Raw genomic sequence first — 25,370 nt, 5'->3', positions numbered from 1 at the left:
ACGGATGATGATCTTATTAGTCAACTAATTGCAAAAATAATCGGTGACTAGTCGACTACCAAAATAATCATTTGTGGCAGCCCCCTGGCAACACTTTGCTAGACCCGCCCCTACACAGTTACCAGCTGTCAGCTACATAGAAAAGGATCCTGGTGTTATTTGTCTCTCAGAAACAGCTCATAACTTCAACTCATTCATGTCACCTAAAAGGTAAACCTGTTTCTCCATCACCTGTTCAGCTCTGATGATTCAGTAAGGACATCTCCTGGTTTCATCTTCATGTTTCCCTCTCACCACATATCCAAACCGACATCATGACCAGCAGCTTTACAGCTGTGGCTCCAGCAAACATCAGCTGATACTAGAAATTAATATTAAATAAATGCTAACAACAGCTGATCAAGCTTAAACGTGCTGCTATTGTTTAATGCGACCTCCGCTGGTTTCCTCTTTCTGATGCAGAGAAAAAAGCCGATCAGCTGATCATTGATCAGTTTCATGATTGAATTAGCAACTTTCTAGCTGAAGTAGTATGGGACAAATCGCGTTCCTTTTCACATTGACTTTAAAGTTTGACCTCCTCGGCTGTAATTGGTCCAGCCCAGAGTTGATCATGACCAACTGGCCAATCCACCACTGTTCATTTATACCGTTAAAAAAAAAAAAGAAAAGGAAGAAAACCCCATTGGCCCATAAAAACGAAAAATCACTAGCGGCCCACCGGGCAAATGCCCGGTATGCCCGATGGCCAGTCCAGCCCTGAAATACAGTCATGACAATAAACGAATATGAGTTCAAGGACTTAACAACATTACTTCAGTTACATTACACCAACATCTCTGATACATTAGCACTAAGGGAACACTGAATGACCTGGTGGTTTATGTCCATCTAAGATTGCCACAAAGTAAAAGATCTCTCAGCAACATTATGCAACATTTTAGCCACATTATTGCCCCGATCAGATCAGTGAGCTGGGATTTTCTATTCTAAGCATGAGCTACTGTTACAGCAACAGACATTAATGCTACTGGTGTCCCACACAACAACTCAATGTCCACTATGTGAAGCAGCCAAACATATGCCTTCTCCTCTCGTTAACAGAGATAAATTGCTGGCATATTGGTTTTACATCTATACTGTCCAGTCTCTCCTGGTGGACATACAGCAGCATTGTTTAATCTCATTTGAGTCATTGTTGACTTTAGCCATGTTTTCTGAGAGCACTGAAGCTTCTTTCAGCCTCAACTGAGGATACTGGGATGACTAAAAGCAGCCTGACAATTGTCATGATAATAAATACTAGTTAATCTATAGCACCAAATCATCAGCCAGTCACCTGTGACCTCGCCTCTTCACCTCTGAGCTACAACATGGCAGAGCTGCCTCTGTCACCTGATAAACAACAGTGAGACACTCCACATACATGCAGTCAGACATGTGCTTCAAATACAGTCATGAACCAACAAGTCATCATCCAATTTCACCTGTGATCTTGTGTCACCATTACTCTCTGAGCTTTGTGTTGGTTCTTCTGTCACCTGACAAATAGGACATAGATGACAATAAGAAGAAAATGTGGAGCTGCTTCAGTGTTTCTGTCACTTTGTGCAGATCTTGACTCATCAGTAATGTTTGTAGGGTGAGTGCGTTTTTACAACAATTTGTGCAAACTGCACTACAAGGTGGAATATTTGCAAAATCGTGACTATTCCTATGAATATGTCAGTGCCATTAGTAGGGATGGGTATCGAAAACCGGTTCTTGTTGAGAACCGGTTCCCACTGTTTCAATTCCTTGGAATCGTTTGCCACTTTTAAAAACGATTCCCTTATCGATTCCAGTCGCCCCGAATGACGTCATCACGTTGAGTAGCGTCTTTTACCCAGTAGGAAACACGGCGCCTGAGCGGCACAAGCGCTCAAAAGTTTGGTTACACTTTATGAGAAAGGATGACAACGGGGCAACGTGCAATACTTGCAAAGTAGAGATTTCATCAAAGGGAGGAAACACTATGAACATGCAAAAGCATTTGCTCAAAAAACACGCGATTGCTTTCAACGAATGTCGTGTTTTTGATCCGCTCCGGACTAGTGAAGCTCAACCCAGCAGCAGCGGTAGCGTTTCCACGTCCTCTCCCGTTAATACTGCAGGTAACTAATCAATTAGCATTGCATATTATGTTAGCGCGATTTACCTTATTACAAAACCTGCTATTACTGTGCGTTGCATTTAGATAACCATGATGAGAGAGACAGAGTCTGGCTGGCTCAGATGCTGGCAGTTCTCGCTGCAGTCTACCGGTAGCGTCTCCTTTCAGGCCAGGATAGACGAATGTTACCCAGCAGTGTCTAAGTTTGTGGTCAAAGGCTTGCACCCATTTGCCACAGCAGATGCCCCCGATTTCACTTTGGTAAGTGAATGTGTTTAATTGTAGGCAGGACATTACTGGATATTCTTGTGTAATTGCTACAGAATAATTTATGTTAAACTTTGTTATTGCTACAGGAGAATATTTATTTTATTATTTTACATATACATTTTTTTTTCCTGGGGACCCTGTGACACCCCATTGAAGAGCCGTAGGCTGTGGATCTCTTAAGATCTCACTGTTGGGTTTGTAAGGCCATGTTACTCCTAAATTTCTATCTTGTTCAAAGAGAAGATATAAAACACAGTTCTAAGCTAATCGACTTTAGTGTTCTCCTTTTAAAAAAAAAAAAAGAATCGATAAGAGAATCGATAAGGAATCGAATCGTTAAACAGAATCGAAAATGGAATCGGAATCGTTAAAATCTTATCAATACCCATCCCTAGCCATTAGGATGAAATTATTTAACAGCCTCTGTAAACTTATATCCTGGCTGCTCGAGGCTGCTGTTTTCTGACAGTTTCAATCAAAATTAGAAATGCTGCTCTGAGACTGAGAGAACTAATAGTGCTGCATGTTGTGCAGTTAGTTTATAAAACACGTTATTCATGGTTACATACAATTTTAGACTGATGTGCGCCAAAACCTAGCATAGCCTGTAACGTTATTATGACGGACACATTTTATGAGTGAGCTTTGCTTTAAGTGACTTACAGGTTTCTTTGAAAAACACTTTCTTATATCCAGATTCTTCCTTTTTGCCGCCGTCCTCCTCGCAGCGCAGGTTTGCCGCTGCTAAAACTAAACAGAGCTCCCTGAAAGGCTCAGCCAATCACATTGGCCATATTTGTCACATGACGTAGGACTCCAGTAGAGAAGTAATTTAACTCTTTCTGCACCGCTGGGTGAATGAGACGCTGACAGATCGTTTTTTCTTTCTATCGGGTTGTTTTTCTTTACTCGAAGAGATCAAATTATTGGTGGGGACAATTCAGTAATCGCTGGATCGCTGGTGGGGACACGTCCCTTCCGTCCATGCCAAATCTATGCCCTTGGTTCAGATGCTGATTCATGGTTTTCTTTTGTTTTTGATCTACTGCAGAATATTTTTATAAAATCCCAGGCCAGGAAAATCACCTAGATGTTTTTCTGTGATAAAGTCTCACAATTGTCAGCGTTCTTTTTATAGATATAAAAATATGGAAATGTACTGATGCATGAGCTGAATTGTAATATTTCTGTCTGAGGCAAAATTTCCCCGAATCGAATTGTGGATTGAATCGATTCTAGAAATCACTGACGATACCCGGCCCTACTGTCGCCCATAATATCCTATTAGAGCACGCTGTGGGTGCTCAGGTACTGCACTGCAGTGGTTTGAATCATATCTATCTAATAGACTCCAATTTGTTCATGTAAATGCACACTAAAGTTAATTATGGAGTTCCACAGGGTTCAGTGCTAGGACCAATTCTGTTTACATTATACATGCTTCCCTTAGGCAGCATCATTAGAAGACATAGCATACATTTACACTGCTATGCTGATGACACCCAGCTCTATCTGTCCATGAAGCCAGATAACACACACCAATTAGTTAAACTGCAGGAATGTCTTAAAGACATAAAGACCTGGATGGCCGCTAACTTTCTGCTTCTTAATTCAGATCAAACTGAGGTTATTGTACTCGGCCCTGAAAATCTTAGAAATATAGTATCTAAGCAGATTCTTACTCTGGATGGCATTACCTTGGCCTCCAGTAACGCTGTGAGGAACCTTGGAGTCATTTTTGACCAGGACATGTCCTTCAACGCACATATTAAACAAATATGTAAGACTGCTTTCTTCCATTTGCGCAACATCTCTAAAGTTAGAAATATCCTGTCTCAGAGTGACGCTGAAAAACTAGTTCATGCATTTATTATTTCCAGGCTGGACGACTGTAATTCATTATTATCAGGTCCTAAAAACTCCCTGAAAAGCCTTCAGTTAATCCAAAATGCTGCAGCAAGAGTCCTGACAGGGACTAGAAAGAGAGAGCAGATTTCTCCTGTTTTGGCTTCACTCCATTGGCTGCCTGTATATCTTAGAGTTCATTTTAAAATTCTCATGTTTGTTTTTAAATGTTTAAATGGTCTTGCCCCAACTTACCTCTCTGAGCTTCTTTGTCCTTACCCACCCCCCAGGTCTGCTCCTGGAGGTACCCAGGTCCAAGAGGAAGCTCAGAGGGGGCGGGGCCTTCTCTGCCCCAGCACATTAGAGAGGCCCCTTCACTGTCCACTTTTACAACACGTCTTAAAACCCATTTTTACTCTTTGGCTCATGACACAGTCTGACCCTGATTTTATTGTTTTAAATGTAATTCTCATCATCATTTTTATACTATTTTATTATTGTTTTTGCTATTTGTGCTAATTTTATTATTTTAAATATCATTTTAATAATTAGCTTATTTTGTTATTTCTTATTTTTTAACATGTTTAATGTATCATTTCTGGCATGTCAAGTGTACAGCACTTTGTGTTCAGCTTGGGGCTGATCTGAAAGTGCTATATAAATAAATTGCTTGCTTGTAGTTGAATGGTAAATGGCCTGCATTTGTATAGCTTTACTCAAGTCTCTAAGGACCCCAAAGCACTTTACACTACATTCAGTTATTCACACACTGGTGATGGTTGTAGCCACAGGCACCCTGGGGCGCACTGACAGAGGCAAGGCTGCCGGACACTGGCGCCACCGGGCCCTCTGACCACCACCAGTAGGCAAACATGGGGTTAGTATCTTGCCCAAGGATATTTGGCATGCAGCCAGGAGGCAGCCTGGGATCGAACCACCAACCTTCTGATTAGTGGCTGACCTGCTCTGCCACCTGAGCTACAGCCAAGCCAGTTGAACAAAGAATCGACCCTAACTCTCCGGTTAGGTTAATAGACAGAAGATCAATAAGTCTGATTAGTAAATCTGTAAGTAGTTAATTATTGGTTTTTAATGTTTTTCAGTCTTGTTTTGTTTTTTTTGTTTCAAATATTTGTTTGGATTTTGAAGCAGAAAAAAAACCCAGACAAAATAAATCAAAACAGGAAGAAGTTTTATTTTGACATTTGAAGAAAACGCGTCATTATTCAAAAGATTCAAATATGACATGTGACCTCAGAAAAAGGTTAAAGTTCAAACCCTGCAATAAATCAAATAAAAAACAAACAAACAACTTTTTATTTATCAACCGATTCAAAGTCCCGAAACACATTCAGTGTCTGAAATCAAAGGTTCAATAAAGTGATTGATTACCAAAGCGTTACCCAGAATGCAGCAGTGATAACGGCAGCTGCGGCCGGACCCTCACCATATCATTGAGTGTAACCATGACTACACAGAAGCTTTGAACCGGCCGTGTCCCCTCCCCCTGTGATGATGATGTCGATGATCTCGTCCTTTCTTTCGTATCGTATCTGTGAAAGAATAAATGAATGGTTCTGTTGGGCCCAGGTGGCTGATCCTGAAAGCCAATTGGATAGTAAGCTGAAGGTGATGCGATGGCCCACCTTTTGTTTTACATCTTGATCGCGGTGGGCAGACTCTCACTGGCTGTGTCCCAATTCAGGGTCTGCACGCTTGAAGTACGCATTTTAAGTGTGATTACGTCACCGCCACGCGACGGCTGTCCCAATTGGAAGTGTACTTCAAATGCATACTCCAAATGCGCCGTCGATTTCCCCAAATATCAAGCGTGGCCCGGTGCATGCTTCGTGGTCCCATATATCCCACAATTCATAGTGCGGCGGTGGGTGTGGATAATTTTGCCGCGAAATATGGCAGAAGGGAGCGGCCGAAGAGTGAACTGTCAAAAGTAAGTACTGAATGTGATGTCAAGAATTTATGTGCGAATGTTTAATAATGAAGAACATTAAAACATTGCTGTTGGCCACATGTCGGCAAAGTGACATTAGTGATGTCTGTACTTTCAGCGTTAACTTGGTTGTAAAGCCATATATATATATATATCATAATAATCTGACAATACTATAATATTGGCCATATTATATTTACATTACCACAGTGAGTTGACTTTAGTCTCATGAACAACATTAACTAATTGTTATTTACTAACTAATCTTAAATGACTGTTCAGCACAGAAATGAAGCCCAACAATCATGTTTTACAGTCCCGTGGTCTCAGCCTCAGATACTCAACTAAAGTGATGTCATGACAAAAATGAATGACCAACAAAACATTTTTTCTCCTTCATTTCTGTCACACAAAGCTGTATGTACCGTTTCTCACGGTTAGTTTCATGGTTGCTAGGCAACCTGAACAGCGCGACGAAGGCTAGACCATCCCATTTCACAAGCCTCTCACTTCCGCACTTCTCGTACTTATAGTACGAGAAGTACGTAGTATGCGTAGTGTGCGTACTTCAAGCGTGCAGACCCTGAATTGGGACACAGCCATGGACTGGTCAGACACAGTGGCAGCTGAGCAGGTCTCCATGTGAGCTGGTGATGACTCTGACTCTGTGATTGGTCAGTCTCTGCAGGTCAGAGGTCAGCCGCAGCAAACGAGGACTCGGCTCAAAGATGACCCGGCTTGGGTCGCTCGGGTCAGGTCTGTAGTACGAGTCCAGAACCTCCAGAGTGTCTAGGCGCCGCAGTCGCTGCAGCTGCAGGAAGTCATCGTCAGACACGTGCTGGTGCCTGAAACAGCGACGGCAGGTTACCATGGAAATCATCATGACACTTACAACAGAGACACTGCGTGTGACGTGTCGGGCTCACCTTATCCGCAGCGTTTTCAGATGAGGGAACAGCTGTGGGAGGAGTCTGATGAGGTCGGACGACGAGCTCCAGGGCTCCAGGTGAAGATGCTCAAGCTGCGGTGCCCGGGCGGAGACCACCCGCAGGTCGTTGGGCTGCAGGTCCACACACAGCGTCAGGCTGAGCAGCGAGGTGGGCAGGAAGTCAGCGTACGATGCCAGGGGGTGGCCTCCTATTGAATATGCAGACATAAGAGAGATGCTCAGATAGACAAATACGAAGGGGGGAAACAGACACTCACCGTGGATGCTGAGGTTGGTTAGGTGTGGCAGTGACGTCAGCCACGTCTGCAGGTGACAGGTGGGTCCAGGTACGGAGTACAGGTGGAACACTGACAGGCTACGGAGGCGGGACAAAGGCTGCAGCGTTTCCTGTGTCACCACGGCGTCATAATTCAGCAGCTGCAAGTCCAGCAGCTGCAATGCGGCGTCACCTGCAGGACGATAAAACACACCTGAGTCATGTGACGTCTGATCTCGCCTGTCTCTGTTCCATCTCAGAGGTGAGGCAGGTCAGCAGGAAGGCAGAACACACCAGTGCCTAACCATCAAGATCAATAATCTAACTATTACATATCTCAGCGAGCGACTGATCCAGGTGTGCCAACCTGTGTGGTGGGCGGGGCTGAAGAAGTCGTGTGGAAGTGTCCTGTAGGTGATCATGGTCCAGGACAGGTGTGTGAGCTCGCTCAGGTGAGCGAGGACACCGCTGAGGGACGGGACCCTTAGGCTGCCGTCGTGGTGCAGCAGTAGCGAGGTCAGACACGTCAACTGACCAACGGTGGCCAACAGGTGAGAGGCAGAACAGGTGAGCTGCACGTTACAGAGGCTGAGCTGCGTCAGCTGCTGACTCAGAGGAAACAGGAAGTCCAGGTTCCTCAGCGGAATGGAACAGGAAGTGACGGACAGTCGCTGAAGCTGGCGGAACAGTCTGAGATCATCCACGCCCCCTTCTCTCCAGTCGTCCAGTCGCAGGCCGCAGAGCGACGGTAGCCAGGCGTGCAGCTGCTTCAGGTGCTTCCTCTTACCTGAGCGCAGCAGCACGTTACCCACGTGCCTCTGAGCCAGGCTACGCCAGAACGAGCGGTTATAGCGCGAGAGGTTCTGCAGCACCACGCTGAAGCCCCTCCACAAGGGGCGGGACTTATCCAGCAGGTGTCTGAAGTATGAGCAGGTGCAGCGCATGCTCAGTTTGTCCCTCCAGGACAGAAAGCTGAACACCTTCAGCCACAACTCGGCCGGAAGCTGCAGCGCCATCTCTCACCTCCGATAATCGATCACGGAGCTACCTGAGCAGCGGCCCTAACGTCATCACAGCCGCAACACCGCCTTTTTGATTAGCTGAGAACGTGTCTATGGTCAGCTCCAACAGTTCTTCTTACTCTGCCTGCGCCTACGTGATATTATTGATTATCGCCAGATTTTAAAAGATCTCCACAGAAAAAGAGAGTCAGTAAAAGTACGGCAGTCCCAGTGTTAGCGCAGGCGCAGTGACACTTACTTACAACATCCGGTCCCAGTGCTGACGTCACGGCCAGTAAGTTTCAGACGTTATTGCGCATGTCAGAGAATTGAAAAGGCTGCATCGTCAGTCACGTGTAAGAGCAGAAAATCAGTTTAAAGTCAGAACATTGCTTCTCGCGCACAGGTGAGTTTACCTGAGGAGTGCCGAGACCGGAAACCAGACACCCGCGGTCAAAGAAGACGACTGGAAGAAAAACCGCCGAAGAAGAAGCTGAGCGGGTGGAGCTGGTCGGAGCTGATCGATCAGATGGAAGGTGGGTGATTGATAATCGATCCACACGTGACTAACCAGCTGATCGATGGCACGCGCAGCAAAAGGTATCAGCTGACTGGCGGAAGCCTTTCCGTTATTAATCAGCGATCACGCGCTCAGGGTCAGAGCTTAGAGACCAAAACGACAACAAAGAGTGACGTCATATGTATACACCTGAGGTCCCTGTAGGATTTCACCTTTGCCTGGAGTCACGTGGACCATAAAGGTGGGCAGCTTGATATCGATTATTGACCAGCAGGAATCATTATCGCTTCAGACCGGCAGCGTTACCATGGTGAAATACCCCCTGACCCGGCTAAAGTCAGGTAAACCCTGAGTTAGCTGGATGAAGTGACCTCTGGCTGCAGTGGATGAGGTCAGTGAAGCCAGACAAGGCAAGAAATCCTGGATATGTTGGACTGGCTTCATGGTGGGTTAGGGTTAGTTACGGTTGACCTTTGACAGCTGAATGATGCAATGAGGTGACTTCCTGAAGGCTGCACATGTTAAAGTAGCATCATGTCTTTGATTGGTCAGTGACGAGGAGCCGCTCATATTTGTTTGTTTTTAATTTGCTTTACTTCATTTTATTAAAATTTTTGACATTTGTATGTTTTTTTTTGTTTGTTTTTTTTAAATGACTTTTTTTTTTTACAAAAAGTTTAGAAATGTTGTCACGTTCTGAGCTGTGAGATCACAGGAAGTGACAGAGGCCGCTGTGAGGCGGCGAGCTGCACGTTGAGAACCGAGGTTTACGCAGGTTTTATGGATTGTCTTGTGTCGCCTGCACGCTCTGTCACTAAAACCATCAACAACAAAATCACGTGACTCTGTTTTCAGGTGACATCTCAGTGACGTCAGCAAACAGGAAGTCTGCTGCGATCACAGGAAGTGCGAGAAAGATCAAAGACAACGCTGCCGACTGGCACAACATGATGCTGCGGTGGGACAGGTTGAATGAGGATGGCTTCATGGCGGTGGAGAGCATCATCAACATGAGGCGGTCAGTTTACTGATGATTTCAGGAATGCCAGGTGTTGATCGATCATGTGATTGATCGATCTGAAATCTGTTTTCAGTGCTCAGAGCGATCAGCTGCTGCTCAACAACTCTTCATCGCCTCCACCCTCTTCCTCATCACAGCACGTGGGCGGAGCCTCCGAGCTGCAGGACAAATGTCTCAAACTGCAGGAAATCGTTGACAAAATGGTGAAGCTTCAAAAAACTTTATTTACACTTAGTTTCAGAGACAAAAACAAAACACTGGTTCAGAATCCAATCAATAATCACACACACACACACACAGAGCAGCTCCATCAGTGATCAACAATCTGAGTGCGGAGAGTAAAAGCTCACACAGACCTTTCAAAAGAAAGTCTGTGTGAGTCTTTTATTGACCACTGAACAAAAGCTGATCAGTATTGATCTTGACTGAGCATGTGACACAGATTAAGGCTCCTCCTCCTTGGGCTGATGCGCACAACTGCTTTACGAAGTTAAACTGAATCTCAGTTTGTTGATTTAAAGTGATGCCATCATCAGGTTCACCTTTTCCCATCTTTCTCTGAGTGAGCTGGATCAGTTAAACCTGAACTCCCAGATAGAGCTAATCAAGCAAGATAATAATCAATAACAGGAATCAGGAAGGAGGCTATCAGTGTTCTGCTGGAGCCTCTGAGCATGCTCATATGACAAGCATTTTACACGTATCATGTGACCGATGAAGGAGCTCTGCTCTGATAGGCTGATCAGGTTTGATTCTGTTCATGAGGACGCGGCGTTTTCAGTGGGAGAAACATTTCGTCACTCTTCCAAGTGACAGAATCAACTTTTTGGGATTCGCTTACCTGGCTCATCGAGCATGCGTCAAGACCTCTAACACTGTGTGACATCATTTCTTGTTTCCTGTCAGGCTGCTGTGGTGACGAAGATGGCTCGTCTGATGACATCACAGCGTGGAGTAGAGGATCTGGAGGCGTTTCAGTTTGGAGCCGAAGGAAGAAAAACTCCTCTGTTTCACAGCTGGAGCACCAGCGAGTTTGGTGAGCAGCGTGGCTGATGGAAACCGTGTAGCAGCTAGGACTGGTCAGATGAAGCTTAATCTTAATTTTACGTTTCACTTTAAATCCGATGATTCAGCCACAGTTTACTGATGGAGCTGTGAGATTAGTTGCCCATAGCAACAGCCTCCAGCCAGATCCGCCCTCTACTCAGATTTTATTCAATTGTTTCTGCTGCGGTTTCTGCTAACACTAACAAATTCCATTAATTCTGCCATTATAGGATAAAAATGCTTAAATTGTGTCAACAATTATAATCTGATCTCATATCAACTTCATGATCAACGATGGCTGTCTGACAGTCATTGAGTAAAACATCAAAGTTTCCAACGATAAAAGACAAATGTGGCTCAGCTTTCACTCAGCTGCCCGCACGCTGAGCAGAGAAGGTTGAAGTCAGAGATGCAGAAGCTGTAAACGATCCAAATAGAGCCACGCGGGATGAGCTGGAACCGGATTCGGTCTGAATCTGTGATCCGAATCCATTTTGGATCTGTTCCGGAGCCTGCGATTCCTTGAAGCAGATCCAAACATGTCGAGGCTCAGACTCGGAACCTTTAAAATGTGGTTAGATGACATTCAGGGACTGAAATGTAATCCGATTACCAGGGCTTTAATAGTTTTGCAATTTTCATTAGTTTTTATTTTGATTTAGTTTTGACTTCAGATTTTCAATTTTATATCAGTTTTAATTAGTTTTTACCAATTGTTTGCTAGTTTAGTTTAGTTTTTATTTTTTTGAAAATCCTTAGTTTCAGTTTAGTTTTGATTAGTTTCAGTTATAGTTTTAGTTGTTTGCAATAATTAAGTGTAACAAAATCCCAGTTTCATCATATCAGTCATTCTCTTCTGCTTATCCTTGGGTATGTTGCTATTCCAGCTACCATACCCTGCACCCTGCACAGGTCGCCTGTCTGTCGCAGGGCTAACACGCAGAGACAGACAACTCACATTCCCACCTATGGGTTCTTTAAATAAATAAAAAATAAATAAATAAATAAATAAAGGCAGATGAACAACCATTGATACCAGGCAACTATAAAATGTATATCTTGGCCCCAATGAGACTATTAACTCTTGCACCACCGGGTGTTCGTAATTTTGGTTCAAGTGAATTGATAAACTTTTTGAAGGCAATTGACTCACATAGTTATGTAGATATCCCCGTCCTGTTGTCTCGGGATGCATCACGCTGCCTTGCCTGGGGTTAGCTTCTGTTTTCTGGGGATGAGGGTTGAGTGTGCTCCCTTACCTTCTCAAGGTAAGCTAGGTTAGTCTTCTTGTGTGAGCTTTTCAAGTGCACTTTAAGGTTTGTGGGATTTTTTCCCTTTAGAAATGTCCCTCATAATTTGTCTCTTTCCACTACAAGACACGTGCTTTATCCAAAACACAGTCATACTCAAAGTAATCCCAAATTGGACTCTGGCGCTTTCTCCCGACTTTTCCTGACATGATTCTGCGCGTGGACGGAGCAGCACAGACGACTCGACTAACGTACTGCCACCTGCTGGCATAATGAGACACGGCAAGAAAAAAAAAACCTGGAAACTAAACTTCATTTTCACCCTTGACTATTGTATGACACGCACACATCAATGAAAACTAAACACATTTTTGCTATAAATTCAGTTAAAAACAAAAAAAGGAAAACTAACTAAGATTATTTCCGTTAACAAAAATGTTTTTTCACTTCTAGTTTTCGTTATTTCGTTAGTTTTCGTTAACGATAATAACTTTGCCGATTACAATCAGACTGTCTGCGGCAGCCTTGAAACGTCACGGTCTCAGTTTAAGAGTCTAAAAGTCATCTGAACTCATCTTCACTCAGATATTCTCCAGCGGTGACTATGATAAATGATCGATCGGTGATTAGAGTGTAACACAGTAAACGTTTGCAATGTAGGAAACTGACAGCGTCACTGTCCACAGAGTCACGGAGATGATAGATCTGTGATGTCATCACTGTCTCTGTCCTGATACATTGATTACTGATTGACTGTCAGAGCTTCGTGCTAAACACAAAAATAACAAACTAACATAAATGTGAGACTTCAGCGTTTGTAAAGACTTCTGCAGACTGTCTCCCCCGAGCTCCAACTTCATGAATCTGAGGTCAGTCAGCTGATTCAGGTGCAGCAGGAGGGGAGGAGTCAGGCAAAAAATACCTGCCAGCATACAGTTAGGTTCAGTGTTACCATGGTTACTGTCTCATAGTCGACGTTAACTCTCTTTCTCCCTCATCTCGAGGTTAAAAGACTCAGTTGTAACTGAACCTGCTTCCTGTAACGTGCCCCTGAGTGAGGCAGCACACTACCTGTCCTGTCGTGGAGCTGCATGCTGTGATCCCTTTGGGTGATTGTTTAATTTGTGTTTCAGGTGAAATCTCTCAGGTGCTGCTCGACTCGTTCCGTCAGGAGCTCCTCTTAAAGCAGACAATCCTACAGGAAGTGGCTCACACGGTGACCTCTGACCTCTGCATGGTCTTTCTGTCCTGCTGGCTCCATCAGCCGTTCATTCCCACGCAGAGCAGACTCAGGCTGGAGGCGTTGCTGCTGGAGACTGGGCACCGCCCACTGTGAGACCATCAGCCCTGTTGGAGATGAAGCACATGAAAGAGTCGCAACAGAGGAACGCCAGACTGATGAGTGACTCTATTGATCATCCATTAAACCTGATGCAGGTGTGACCCTGGCTCCACCTCGATGAAGGAGACTCACTCAGCCCCTTTTTTGTTTGAGATCACAGGCAATAAACTGATCAACACGTGACCTGTCATCAGCACAGCGGAGCTCACCTGTCGCCTCACCTGTACTTGTGTGGCTTAATTCTGATGACATCATTAATATTAAACATCTCCACAAAGAACTTACCCGCTCAAGGGTTTGGTTGCCGTGGCGATGTTATGTTTGAAGCGTTTTTGTTTTTTCTTGTTACATCACGGATTGATGGCAAGTTTGTTCAAACCGGAAGTGACACACCTGGTCAGACTCTGCATGAGCCACCTATAGCGATGGCGTCTGGGTGCTGAAGCCCACAGCCCGCCCTTTATGGATGTGATGCGTTTATGTGCCTGAAATAAAGACGGAGGTCTTTGTACACATGAAAAGTGTACAATAAAGTTGTTTCAAATCTGCTGTGTGTGTTTTAAATTTTCAGTGGAAGCACAAGGTGGACATCCCTGGTTAGAGGGTTGACAGGTGTGTGCGTGAGAACACAGACGCTTTGAGGTGGGTGGAGTTCAGCTTAGTTTATTGGGAGGAACAGGAAACACTCGAACAGGACAACGTTTTTTCCCTCTGTTCTCGTGTCGGTTCTCCAAATGTTCTCATCCCGTTTGGAGAACGTGTTGTGTGAATTTTATAAAAAGTAATAAAATAGTGCAACTTTTTAAACTTTATCTACATATGAACATCCAACGGATCACTTCACGGTCAACGAGTCCAGACACAAAGTTTACACATTCACAGCCAATCAGGAGTCCAGGAAACCAGGGAGGCTGCTGATGACATCATCACAGGTGGCACTAAACGAGCCAATCAGATGCACTGTACAGAGCCCGGAGTCTGCAGAACACGCTACTGCACCTGGATGAAGGTGAAACCACCTGTCGCCATGACGCCATCCCTCTGGTTTCTGAAGTCATGGCGAACATCATCAACAGGAGCTTCAGTCTGAACCAGAAATGACCGGACCTAAGTTTCCAGGTACGGTCTGGGGTCAGGTTAACGGAGTTGTTCGTCCTGTTGTCCTCAGCAGGGCGGAGTCAGAGCAGGCGCCCCCTGCAGGTGGCAGTGTTTACTACAGCTGTAAAGTCCAGCAGAAACCTGAGGGGGGCGCCGAAGGTGCAGGATGGTGTCAAGTACGTCTGTCTGCAGCACTGCCTCACTCCACCTTACAAGTCAGCGTGGTACAGACCAGGTGCTGGTTCCGGTCCAGGTGTTTACTGGGGGGCTTTGGCTCCGTCGGACGCCTCAATGCCCAGCAGGGCCTGGACCGCCTCCAGCGGCACGCCCTCCGGGGTCTGAATGTGCATGGTGGTTCCATCTGGCCCGTTAACGATCACAATCCCGTCTGAGCCCGGTTCTGCCAGCTGCACCGTCAGCCCCTCCGTCTGGATGTAGATCTCCTCGCCCTCCTGCACCTCTTTGGCCTCCGTGGGGCCCAACTCAGGGTGGGAGGGGCTTAGAGTCTGGATCAGGCTGGATTCAGGGTTGATGACAGATCCGGCTGTAGGGGTGGGCTCAGATGACTTTGTGTTCGTGGGGTCACTGGGACCTGAACCCAGAGCTTTCTCCAGCTCCGTCACCCGGGGTCCGATGTCTGTCGAGCTTGACGCCTGATCCTGGTGGATGTCATGGTCCTCACCTGGGGTCACTTCCATAGGGGTGTCAGGGGGAGCCTGTGAGGAGCTGTGAGAAACACATTGCAGTGCAGTGAGACAGGAGCGCTTTCCACAAGTGACCTCACCTGAACTCGATTTTCTAGAAATGGCCGAGTAAAAATACATTCGCCACATTACGGAAACCCTGACCTCACAGGTAACCTGTGATCACATCGTCACCTCAGGGCGTGGCTACCATGCACATGTACTCAGCAAACAGGAGGTAGAGACAGCTCACCTGGAGGAGTCAGCAGAGACTGTCAACAGTCTGGTTCCCTCTGGAATCACGAGAGGAGCGACAGAGACCGAGCAGGACTTCAGAGGGGTCACAGAGGTCACCGCGGTCCCACCTGGTCGGACGACATGCAGAGAGATTAAGAAAGCAGAGATAGATGTTTTATCTGTAATTTAGCTGTAGATTAGGACATTCCAGCCATACCTGTTTTTGGCGTCTCGAGGCCATTGTGATGCACGGGGACGCTGTTCTCCATCTTGAACCTCTTGGATGGCGGCAGCATCTTAGAGTTCTGGGAAGGAGACTGATGCGGATTAGAACCGTACCTCTAATCTTCAGGTAAACCTCAGTGAGAAGCTGTGGTCGACCTCATTGTCAGCTACGACTCTAAAGCTGTGATTGGCTGCTTAGACTGACCGCCCGACCGTGCGGGGACGTAGGCTTATCTTGTTATAACAACTTGGATGCAGGTGTGCTTACCTCCATGTATCGCACGTTCTTATTTGTTGAACTGGAGCCAGGAGACGCTCCAGGAACCACCTTCATCCTGTTCACCTCGTCCAGGATCCCTAGAGACCTGGCCACCTGAAACACAGCACGGTCTGGGTCACCTGTACGCCGCAGGGTCCACTTGTAACAGGCGTTCTGATGTCAGCATGGGCCTCACCTCTATGTTCCTGATTTCCAGGGGCGTGGCTCCACCCTGCGGGCTGCTGATGTAATCCTGGGCGGCCTGCCTCACCTGAGCCTGCAGGGACTCGAACTCACGGTAAATGTCTGGGAAATGAGTTCGACCCAGACCGCCGCGCTCCACCTGGAACAGCCAGGGCACATGATACACTGCAATAGCTGCACATCATTTACAGAGAAAATAAGAGTCAGTGCGATGAGAGAGCAGCTCAGTTTAAACTGTCAGCTGTTTGGAATAACATGCTCCACTGTCTTGTGCTCACATAATTTGCTCTGGCATTAATAAAGTATTCTGATTCTGAGCCCCTGATGATGTCACAGATCCTGGCAGGTGTGGATAAAGGTTTGTCCTTCGTGTGTGCGTACCTTTGCCAGCATTAGCTCCCACAGACTCATCACTTTGGTCAGACGAGGAAGAACGATGTCCATCAGCTCCTCATCCTCGCACTGCTCCACCACCTGTGAGCGACGTGATAGGACACTCAGGTGTTAGCGCATTAGGTGACTACACATAAATCAATATTTTTGAAGACCTTTACTCTGAAAGGAGCTGCTTCCTCCACCTTACCTCCTCTAGACGCTCTCGTCTTCTCTCTACCTGCTGCTCTGCTGTTACCATGGTAACACCCAACTTTGGAGGTCGACCACGACGACCTCTCCTACTCACGAGGCCCACAGTCACCTGCGAAAAATGAGCAATCAGATTCACCTGAGTGCTAACAGAGCAGGACGAGGTTTCTGTGCAAACTACTGTACAGGTGAGCTCACCTGGACAAGTGACAGATGTAGTCAAAGCTCTAATAAGAGTTGAACAAAGGTCTATTTACAGCAAAGCATCCCCGACAGCGCGTGAGGTCGCATATTGTGCCGTTTGTCCCATCGCAGACACCGTACAAAGAATGATTACTGTGTTTTGCCATTTTGTAGGACGATACTACTTTGTTGCTTTTATTTTGAAGGCAACATTTATCCTTTTTCAATTCAAGTGTGTCTGTGCGTGCATGAATGCAGCTTCACTGTAAATGTGTCAGAGCCCATGTTTCTGAGAAATGTGAGTTTTCTGAGAGATGAAAGTACTTTAGTTTGAATTAGAGCTGGGCGATAGAACGATCACGATATGTGTTGCGAAATAACTTTTTCTCGATAGAAAAATTTAACTATTGTGATAGGCCTCGTCTCTTGTCCTCTTAAAAAAAAAAAAAAAGAACAGCCAATCCACATTAAGTAGTGCAGAGCCAAACCAATCACAGCCGCAGCGTCACGTGACTTGTTACGTACAGCACAAGTGCCAAGCCGCACATGTGTATTTGTTTGGGAAGCAGCCAGCCGCCGTGCCGCCCGGGTAATGGAGGAAACGAGTGTGGCGACTAGAGAAAAATCAACTGAGCGTGAGCGAAGAGAAAACCGATGATGGTTCCAATGCGGAGAGATTGTCGAACGGAAGAGCCATAGAAGTTCCGTAGTGTGAAGGTATTTCAGCTATTTCAAGTCTGACAAAAAACAGAGTAGCGCGCACTGTAAATGTGCCGAAAGCAAGTCTGGAAATACAATAAAGCGGTGCATGCTCAGGCTCTGACTGGAAGCGCTAATTCGTCATTCGTCTTTTGTCAGACTAAAGTAACTGTTAAAACAGTTTGAAAAGCTAAGCTATACAACGAGGGGAGATTGAGAATTTCCTTTTAGTTCTCAGTTTATTTGATATTGACAAAAGTTAGTCAGTTTTGTCTGTTCTTCTGTAAAACAAACTAAGATTTATTTTTAGAATTAATATTTTGTTTCTAAGTGGAATTGACAATTTAGTCTGTTTCGTTTGTTCTATTTTGAAACTTAAACGCTTTAGCGGCTGCCTTTTGTGTAGTTTGCAATATTTGCCTTTATTTATCTGAAAAAGTCTCATGTTCCTTAAGTACATCTACCCTGTTGAACTTATTATGGGAAATAAATATTTAAATCAAAACAAGCTGCTGATTATTTCACATTTTACTTGTGAGCAACGGCACATTTAAATCTTACAAATATAGTTATTTGGCTTATATCGTGATAGATATCGTTATCGCCTGGAAATTTTAAAAAAAACATATCGTGATATGAAGAAAATATTATATCGCCCAGCTCTATTTTGAATTGGGATAAAGCACACCTGGAACACCAGGTGAAGTGACAAAGGAGCAGGCAGCAGTGCACTCTCTGCCAGGGACCTCTGAAGCACACGCAAGGTGAAGTGAGTGAACTGAAGCGGGTTACAAAGCAGCAGTTGTTTGTGCCAGGAGTAAAAATGAACTGAGTCACAGCTGGAGTTTTGTTCTTCACTCAAAGAGGAAGAAGCTTCTGCTTCGCAGTGTCACCTGTGTGCTCTCCACTGCAGACATTGAGCCCGACTGTAATGTTGCAGGGAGCAAATTTCTCTCCCTGAACAAGAACAAAGAGCTGAAAAGCTGAAGTCCTTCAACTACAACAGAACAGCGACGGCACTTTCACAGTCTGGGAACGATGATGACCGGCTAGCTGTAACATGAACTCTCACCGGCAGCCGTTCATCACTTTCATACTCCATGAGCAATCTCACCTTAGGAGGCGGCCCCAGTGACCGTCCCCGCCCTCGTCCCCGCCCCCTGCCTCGCCCTCGTCCTCGGGGACGGCCGGGGCCCCGATGATGGAGGCCTCTGAGTCCTACAGCTGCTGCTGGACCCCCCTCCACCTGCAGACGGACAACAGTCAGCTTACTGTCGACAGCTGTTATTATCCTGAATGTTTGATCTCCAGAAAGGGCTAACCAGCCATAATTAGCTGGTTAGTTAACAGCTTATTAACTGTACAGACAATAAGAAAATAAACTGTAGGATGACAGATCTCTGCTGTGATTGGTGGATGATTTCTCACTTTATTTGTTGCCGTGGCCGCAGGTTTGTCATCCTTATTTTTCTCCTCCTCCTCCTCCTCCTCCTCATTGACGCCGACTGTTGCCGTTTCCTCTGATTGGCTGTTGTCTGGACCCGGTGGGTCGCCAGGTGGCTCTGGCTCCCCGTGGGTCGGGTTCAGTTTGTAGTGGCGGTTCAGGCCGCCAGCACCGATGTAGGCCTTGTCGCAGGTCTGGCAGCGGTGGGACCGAGACTTGTGGCTGTAGGTGAGGGAGCTGCCGGGCGTGGCGCCATCCTTCCTGCTGCCCTCGCCGTCCTCCTCCTCCACGCTCATGTCAGAGTAGTCGTCTGAGTCGGACTGGTGACTTTCGGCGAGGTCCTCTGTCTTTATGAACTTGTAGTCTTTGGCTTTGTACTTCGGTGGTCTGGAGACCCGCCCGGACCGGGTTTGGACCTTCATTGCTTTTTTCTCCCTCTTCTTTGCCTTCTTCTCCTTCTCTTTTTGCTCACTTCTGTCCTTAGTGGGAGGGGCTGTAGAGGGCGTGGCCACCGTGACACATTGTGCAGCAGGCGCGGCGGTCTGTACTGGGACTGTCGTGACTGTGACAGGTGGTTTAATGGGACTTTTACGGGCAGCAGTCATCGTGCCGTTAGCAGGTGTTTTAATTAATGGAAAGCTAACAGTTTTAGCCACAGTAGTGGGTGGAGTCTTAATTATTGAAGGGATTGGGGTCTTAACAGTGGGTGCCGTGGACACTCTGATTGGTGTTGCCGTGGGTTTCTGACCTACGCTGGAGGCAACTGATGCCGTCTGGCCTGTCAGCTTGTGGACCAATGGTAGCAGTGAGCCGACCACGGGGGCGGGGCTCTGTAGCAGCAGCTGGATGGGCGGGTCTCCAGGATTCTGCTGCAGGAAGAACTGCTGACCCTCCTGACCAACCACGGGCTGGATGTGGATAATCTGAGTGCTGCTCACGCTGCCATTGGCTGACAGCTTCACTTGCGGCTGAGTGACCGACTTCTGCTGGGTGGCGGAGCCAGGCTTCACTTCCTGTTTGGGAGGCACCTGGATCTGGATCCTAACGGGCTCCGACTGGAAGGACAGACACACAGAAAGTAGATCAAAACACACGATGAGTGTGATTATTCAGAGATTTTTTACCATGGCAACATTAAGATCACAAACTGAGTTGATGAAGAAGTTGGTTTAAGGATTCCTGAAGAGTGTATGGATAATGAAAATGGACTGATGAGTTCTTATGTCAGTGTGAAGCATTTAAAAGTTCTAAGGGCTCCAAATGTGAAAATTCACAACCAAACCCGTTTTTTATGTTTCTGAACCTGAAGTTGAAAAACTAACCGTGTGGTTAAGTAAACAGCAGGTAAACATGTTCATAAACATGGAGACGGCAGCCCACTGCGAGCTGCTGCTGTCACGCCTCACCTGCATCACCTGTCCAGGCCCCAATCGAGTTGGACTTTCTCAGCATGGATCTTCCTCCATGTAGCTCTTCATTTGCAATTCCACTCCCATCACACTGCTTTCTGCTTTCCAACTTCCCTCTGTCACTGATATTTCAGATTTCATCTGTAATTCAAAACCTTCTCCTTGTCAGCGAGACCCCATTCCTACAGTTCTGGTCAAGGCCTGTCTACCCTCTTTGCTTCCCCTCATACAGTGATGTCAATACGTATTTGATCACCCTGTGATTTTGCAAGTTCTCTTATTTAGAAATCATGGAGGGGTCTACAATTTTCAGCATAGGTGCATTTCCATTGTGAGAGACAGAATCTAAAAAGAAAAAATCCAAAAATCACATTGTATGATTTTTGAACAATTTATTTGTGAATTACTGTGTCACGTATTTGACCACTTGCTTATCAGCCAGATTTCTGACCCTCAAAGACCTGTTATTTTGCTTTCAAATAGTCCAGCTACACTCTACACTCATAGCGCGGCTCAGCCAAACTCCAGTTTGCGGCAATGGCGGCCGCCACTAAGATTTAAAATTAATCATCTACAGGGTGGGCCATTTATATGGATACACCGTAATAACATGGGAATGGTTGGTGATATTAAAGTCCTGTTTGTGGCACATTAGTATATGTGAGGGGGCAAACTCCTCAAGATGGGTGGTGACCATGGGGGCCAATTAGAAGTCGGCCATCTTGGATACAACTTTTGTTTTTTCAATAGGAAGAGGGCCATGTGACACATCAAACTTATTGGTAATGTCACAAGAAAAACAATGGTGTGCTTGGTTTCAACGTAAATGTATTCTTTCATGAGTTATCTATAAGTGTCTCATTGTTCACAGCCATTGACATGTCGAAGAGGTTAACACGTGAGGAGCGGATCGAAATTGTGTTGATATCTGGTGAACGCAGTAACCGGGTCATTGCAGCAGATTTCAATGCAAGACACCCTACGAGACCACCCATCTCCCATGCTACAGTTAGCAAACTGCTTGCTAAGTTTCGTGAAACTGGTTCAGTGTTGGATTTGCCAAAATGTGGATGCAAGAAAACTGTCACTAATGAAGAAACATCAGTGGCTGTCCTAGCTTCATTCAGCAAGAGCCCACAGCGTAGCACTCGCTGCATGTCACAGGAGAGTGGCATTAGTCAAACATCCCTTCAGCGGGTATTAGCTACTCACAAATGGCACCCTTACAAACTCCAGCTACTGCAGCATCTCAACGAGGATGACCCAGATCGGCGCACAGAATTTGCAGAATGGGCAAAACAAAAATTGAAACAGGACCCTCAGTTCACACAGAAGATTCTGTTCAGTGATGAGGCAAACTTTTATGTGAATGGTGAAGTTAACAAACAAAACCACCGCTATTGGTCTGACACTAACCCACATTGGATGGATCCCTCCAAGACTGTTGGAACAACAAAAGTGATGGTTTGGTGTGGTATGTGGGGTACAACGATAGTGGGTCCATTCTTCATCAATGGAAACCTCAAGGCCACTGGATATTTGAAATTGCTACATGATGATCTGTTTCCCTCTTTATGCACTGAAGCTGGCATGTTCCCTGAGTTTTTCCAGCAAGATGGTACACTACCACATTATGGGTGCCAGGTCCGAGCATTCCTAGATGAACAGTTTCCTGGAAAGTGCATTGGTCGTCGTGGGCCAGTTGAATGGCCCCCAAGGTCTCCCGATCTGACCCCCTTAGACTTTTGTCTTTGGGGTCATCTGAAGGCAATTGTCTATGGTGTGAAGATACGAGATGTGCAGCACCTGAAACTACGGATACTGGATGGCTGTGCTGGCATTTCTCCTGCGGTGTTGCTATCAGTGTGTGAAGAGTGAGAGAAGAGGGTTGCATTGACAATCCAAAACAATGGGCAGCACATTGAACACATTTTATAAGTGGTCAGAAACTTGTAAATAACTCATGAAAGAATAAAGTTACGTTGAAACCAAGAACACCATTGTTTTTCTTGTGACATTACCAATAAGTTTGATGTGTCACATGGCCCTCTTCCTATTGAAAAAACAAAAGTTGTATCCAAGATGGCCGACTTCTAATTGGCCACCATGGTCACCACCCATCTTGAGGAGTTTGCCCCCTCACATATACTAATGTGCCACAAACATGACTTTAATATTACGGTGTATCCATATAAATGGCCCACCCTGTATTCTTAACTTACCACTGGAACTGTTCCTGTTTCCTTCAAAGTTGCTGCCGTCACCCCAATATTGAAAAAAAAAAACAACAAAAAAAAACCAAAAACAAAACGGGTCTAGACCTCATAAATTTTGACAATTTTTGTCCTTTTTCCAATCTACCATTCCTCTCAAAAATTCTCAAGAAGATAGTTGCCACAACTCCACTCACACTTAACTAACAATAATCTGTATGAATAGTTCCAGTCTGGTTTTCTGGTTTAATTATGATTCTGCTCTCCCCCCATCCTCCCTCACCCTCTGTTTAGCCGAACTAAATTCATGGTTCTCTTCTAATTTTCTTAAACTCAACAGTAACAAATCCGAGCTTATCTTGGTCGGCTCTAAATCAACATTATCCAGAACCAACAGTTTCTCTATTACAATCAATACTCAATCAAAAAATAAAACTCCATTTCTTCCTCTGTGAAAAGCTTGGGTGTCATCCTCGACAGTACTCTATCTTTCAATTCCCACATCAATAATGTCACTCGGTCTGCATATTTTCAATTGTGCAACATTAATCGTCGCCGCCCTTTTCTCTCCCCACATGCCGCTGCCATTCTTGTCCATAGCCTTGCTTCTTTTTGGTCTTACTCAAAAATCCATCCACAAGCTCCAATGGGTCCAGAACTCTGCTGCCCGTATTATCATCAGGACCCCTTCTATCCATCACATCACTCCTGTCTTGCAGCAGCTTCATTGGCTCCCGGTCAAATATCGCATCAATTTCAAAATGCTTCTGTATACATTTAAGGCTATTCGACATCTCTCCCTCTCTCTGATTTGGTTCAGATCACCATTCCATCTCGGTGTCTTAGATCTTCTTCTCTCTCTGTCCCCTCTCCCCGTCTTGCCACCATGGGGAGCAGGGCTTTCAGCTGCTCGACTCTGGAACTCCCTTCCTCCTGATATAAGAAATATCACTTCATTCTCTCTTTTTAAGTCTAGACTCAAAACTCACTTGTTCAAAACAGCTCATCCCACATAACACTCTGCTATTTCAAATGTGTTTTATGTCTTATGATTGTGTAAATTGCTTGCTTTTATTATTCTGCTGTGTACAGTGTCCTTGAGTGCTCTGAAAGGCGCTTTCAAATAAAATGTAGTATTATCATTATTTTTATTATTATGTGACCCACCTTTTTCTGGATCAAGGGGATCGAGCTTCCCGTCTGCATGGCCACCTGCTGGGCCACGCTCTTCAGCTGCTGGGAGGCGTTGTTCGGGCCTTTCAGGTTCTGCTGGGAGACCTGGATCTGCTGCTTTGGGACCTGCTGCTGTGACACCTGGACCTGCTGCTGTGACACCTGGACCTGCTGCTGCTGGGACTTGGTGACCTGGTTGATGACCTGCTGCAGCTGACTCGGATCCAGAGCTGCGCTGTGAGCCGGTTTGATCAGCTGGCCCTGCTGGAGCAGCTGGGCCGCCTCGGTGTCGGAAACCTGGACCACCTGCTGCTTGGTGAGCTGCTCCAGCAGCGCCTGCTGCTCCTCTGCCGTCAGCCCGGAGCTCTCCACCAGACTGCCGTCTGGCTGCACGTACAGGATGGTGGTGTTAGCCAGGTCGGTGAACTCCGTGGCCACCAGAATGCTCTGCTCCTCCGGCTGGCTCGGCAGTAGCTCCGCCAGCTGAGCCCCGGACGCCACCGGTACACTGTGGCCCAGCTGGTCGCCCTCCGTGCCGGACACGGGCTTCAGATTGCCGCTCTGGTTGCCGGCCGCCGCTACGTTCTCCCCGGGCTTGCTGCTGTGAGCAGCGGGGGTTGCTGGTGAGCCGTCCCCGGGCTGGGCGCTCAGGGCGGTGGGGGGCTGATCCGCGGCCCCCGACGACTCCGGGGCTGTTATTGTTCTGTCACCCTCGCTGTCCGCCATTTTGGCTGTGAGGTTGGAGTCAGTGCAGACACTCGGGGGATGAAACCAACCGGATCGATCGATCGATTACACCGAATAAATACTGATTTATGGACGTTGTGTGTGCACGAAGCAGAAACGCTCCGCGGGGATGAAGGACGACATTAACGGGAGCAGTGATACCGGGAGCGCTGACGGTTAGCGGGGGGAGATTTGAACTAGCCTAGCTTAGCCCGAGCAGGAGCGGGAGCGCGCATTTCCCGGAGCGGATCCAGTGTTTCACCGTGAAAAGATCCGGCGTGGGTCATCTTTAAAAAAGTTTAAAATCACTTTAAAAGTGTGTAAAATCACAGCCGAGTTTAGTTCACTGAAGATTAATAGAAAATAAAATCGCATTTACATTAAAGATACCCTAAGCGTTTTAAAATAAAGACATTTTGACGAAAAGCTGTTTGTGAGCAAACAGCACATTATGATTGATTAGAGAGTTTTGTATACCGGATATTTCACTAATTTCATCTTTATATTGATTTACTTTTATAAATGTATCTCCAGAAAACACATACACAAAATCAAGTTAAATTAATCCAGTCATTCATTTTTCACCAGTTTTACTCGTCTGTTCCAGTTAAAAATATTTGTTAATCTG

At 46.0% G+C, this 25,370-nt stretch overlaps 3 protein-coding genes across 9 annotated transcripts; 1 reads left to right on the top strand and 2 right to left on the bottom strand.

Moving 5' to 3' along the window:
- Positions 1-6,232: 6,232 nt before the first annotated feature.
- LOC113012750 (uncharacterized) lies at positions 6,233-8,456 on the bottom strand. Of its 2 annotated transcripts, XM_026153071.2 has the most exons (4): positions 7,791-8,456; positions 7,425-7,616; positions 7,145-7,355; positions 6,233-7,063 (listed from the first exon to the last, which is right to left on the bottom strand). In XM_026153071.2, the coding sequence occupies exons 1-4, from the start codon at positions 8,437-8,439 to the stop codon at positions 6,829-6,831; spliced, it is 1,287 nt and encodes a 428-aa protein (XP_026008856.1). In that variant the 5' UTR covers positions 8,440-8,456; the 3' UTR covers positions 6,233-6,828. The 2 variants fall into 2 exon arrangements, with proteins under 2 accessions (XP_026008856.1, XP_026008855.1); XM_026153070.2 differs by having other exon boundaries at positions 7,145-7,616.
- A 123-nt stretch (positions 8,457-8,579) lies between these two features.
- cinp (cyclin dependent kinase 2 interacting protein) lies at positions 8,580-14,153 on the top strand. Of its 4 annotated transcripts, XM_026153073.2 has the most exons (6): positions 8,580-8,719; positions 8,831-8,960; positions 9,800-9,962; positions 10,039-10,168; positions 10,872-11,001; positions 13,396-14,153. In XM_026153073.2, the coding sequence occupies exons 2-6, from the start codon at positions 8,954-8,956 to the stop codon at positions 13,596-13,598; spliced, it is 633 nt and encodes a 210-aa protein (XP_026008858.1). In that variant the 5' UTR covers positions 8,580-8,719; positions 8,831-8,953; the 3' UTR covers positions 13,599-14,153. The 4 variants fall into 4 exon arrangements, with proteins under 4 accessions (XP_026008858.1, XP_080149634.1, XP_026008859.1 ...); XM_080293508.1 differs by lacking the exons at positions 8,580-8,719; positions 8,831-8,960 and adding an exon at positions 8,991-9,024; XM_026153074.2 differs by lacking the exons at positions 8,580-8,719; positions 8,831-8,960 and adding an exon at positions 9,001-9,185.
- A 98-nt stretch (positions 14,154-14,251) lies between these two features.
- Positions 14,252-24,974, bottom strand: znf839 (zinc finger protein 839). 3 transcript variants are annotated; one of them, XM_080293506.1, is made up of 11 exons: positions 24,164-24,974; positions 24,011-24,127; positions 19,206-20,276; positions 18,892-19,023; positions 16,894-17,007; positions 16,692-16,784; positions 16,303-16,449; positions 16,116-16,220; positions 15,840-15,939; positions 15,639-15,750; positions 14,252-15,428 (listed from the first exon to the last, which is right to left on the bottom strand). In XM_080293506.1, the coding sequence occupies exons 1-11, from the start codon at positions 24,740-24,742 to the stop codon at positions 14,960-14,962; spliced, it is 3,039 nt and encodes a 1,012-aa protein (XP_080149632.1). In that variant the 5' UTR covers positions 24,743-24,974; the 3' UTR covers positions 14,252-14,959. The 3 variants fall into 3 exon arrangements, with proteins under 3 accessions (XP_080149632.1, XP_080149631.1, XP_026008852.1); XM_080293505.1 differs by having other exon boundaries at positions 24,011-24,968; XM_026153067.2 differs by having other exon boundaries at positions 15,840-15,927; positions 24,011-24,968.
- Between the last annotated feature and the right edge of the window lie 396 nt (positions 24,975-25,370).

Source organism: Astatotilapia calliptera, chromosome 19 (genome assembly GCF_964374335.1).
Source record: "Astatotilapia calliptera chromosome 19, fAstCal68.1, whole genome shotgun sequence".
Classification (NCBI taxonomy): Eukaryota; Metazoa; Chordata; class Actinopteri; order Cichliformes; family Cichlidae; genus Astatotilapia; species Astatotilapia calliptera.
Note: the sequence above shows the minus strand (reverse complement) of the source record. Positions and strands in the feature narration are given on the sequence as shown.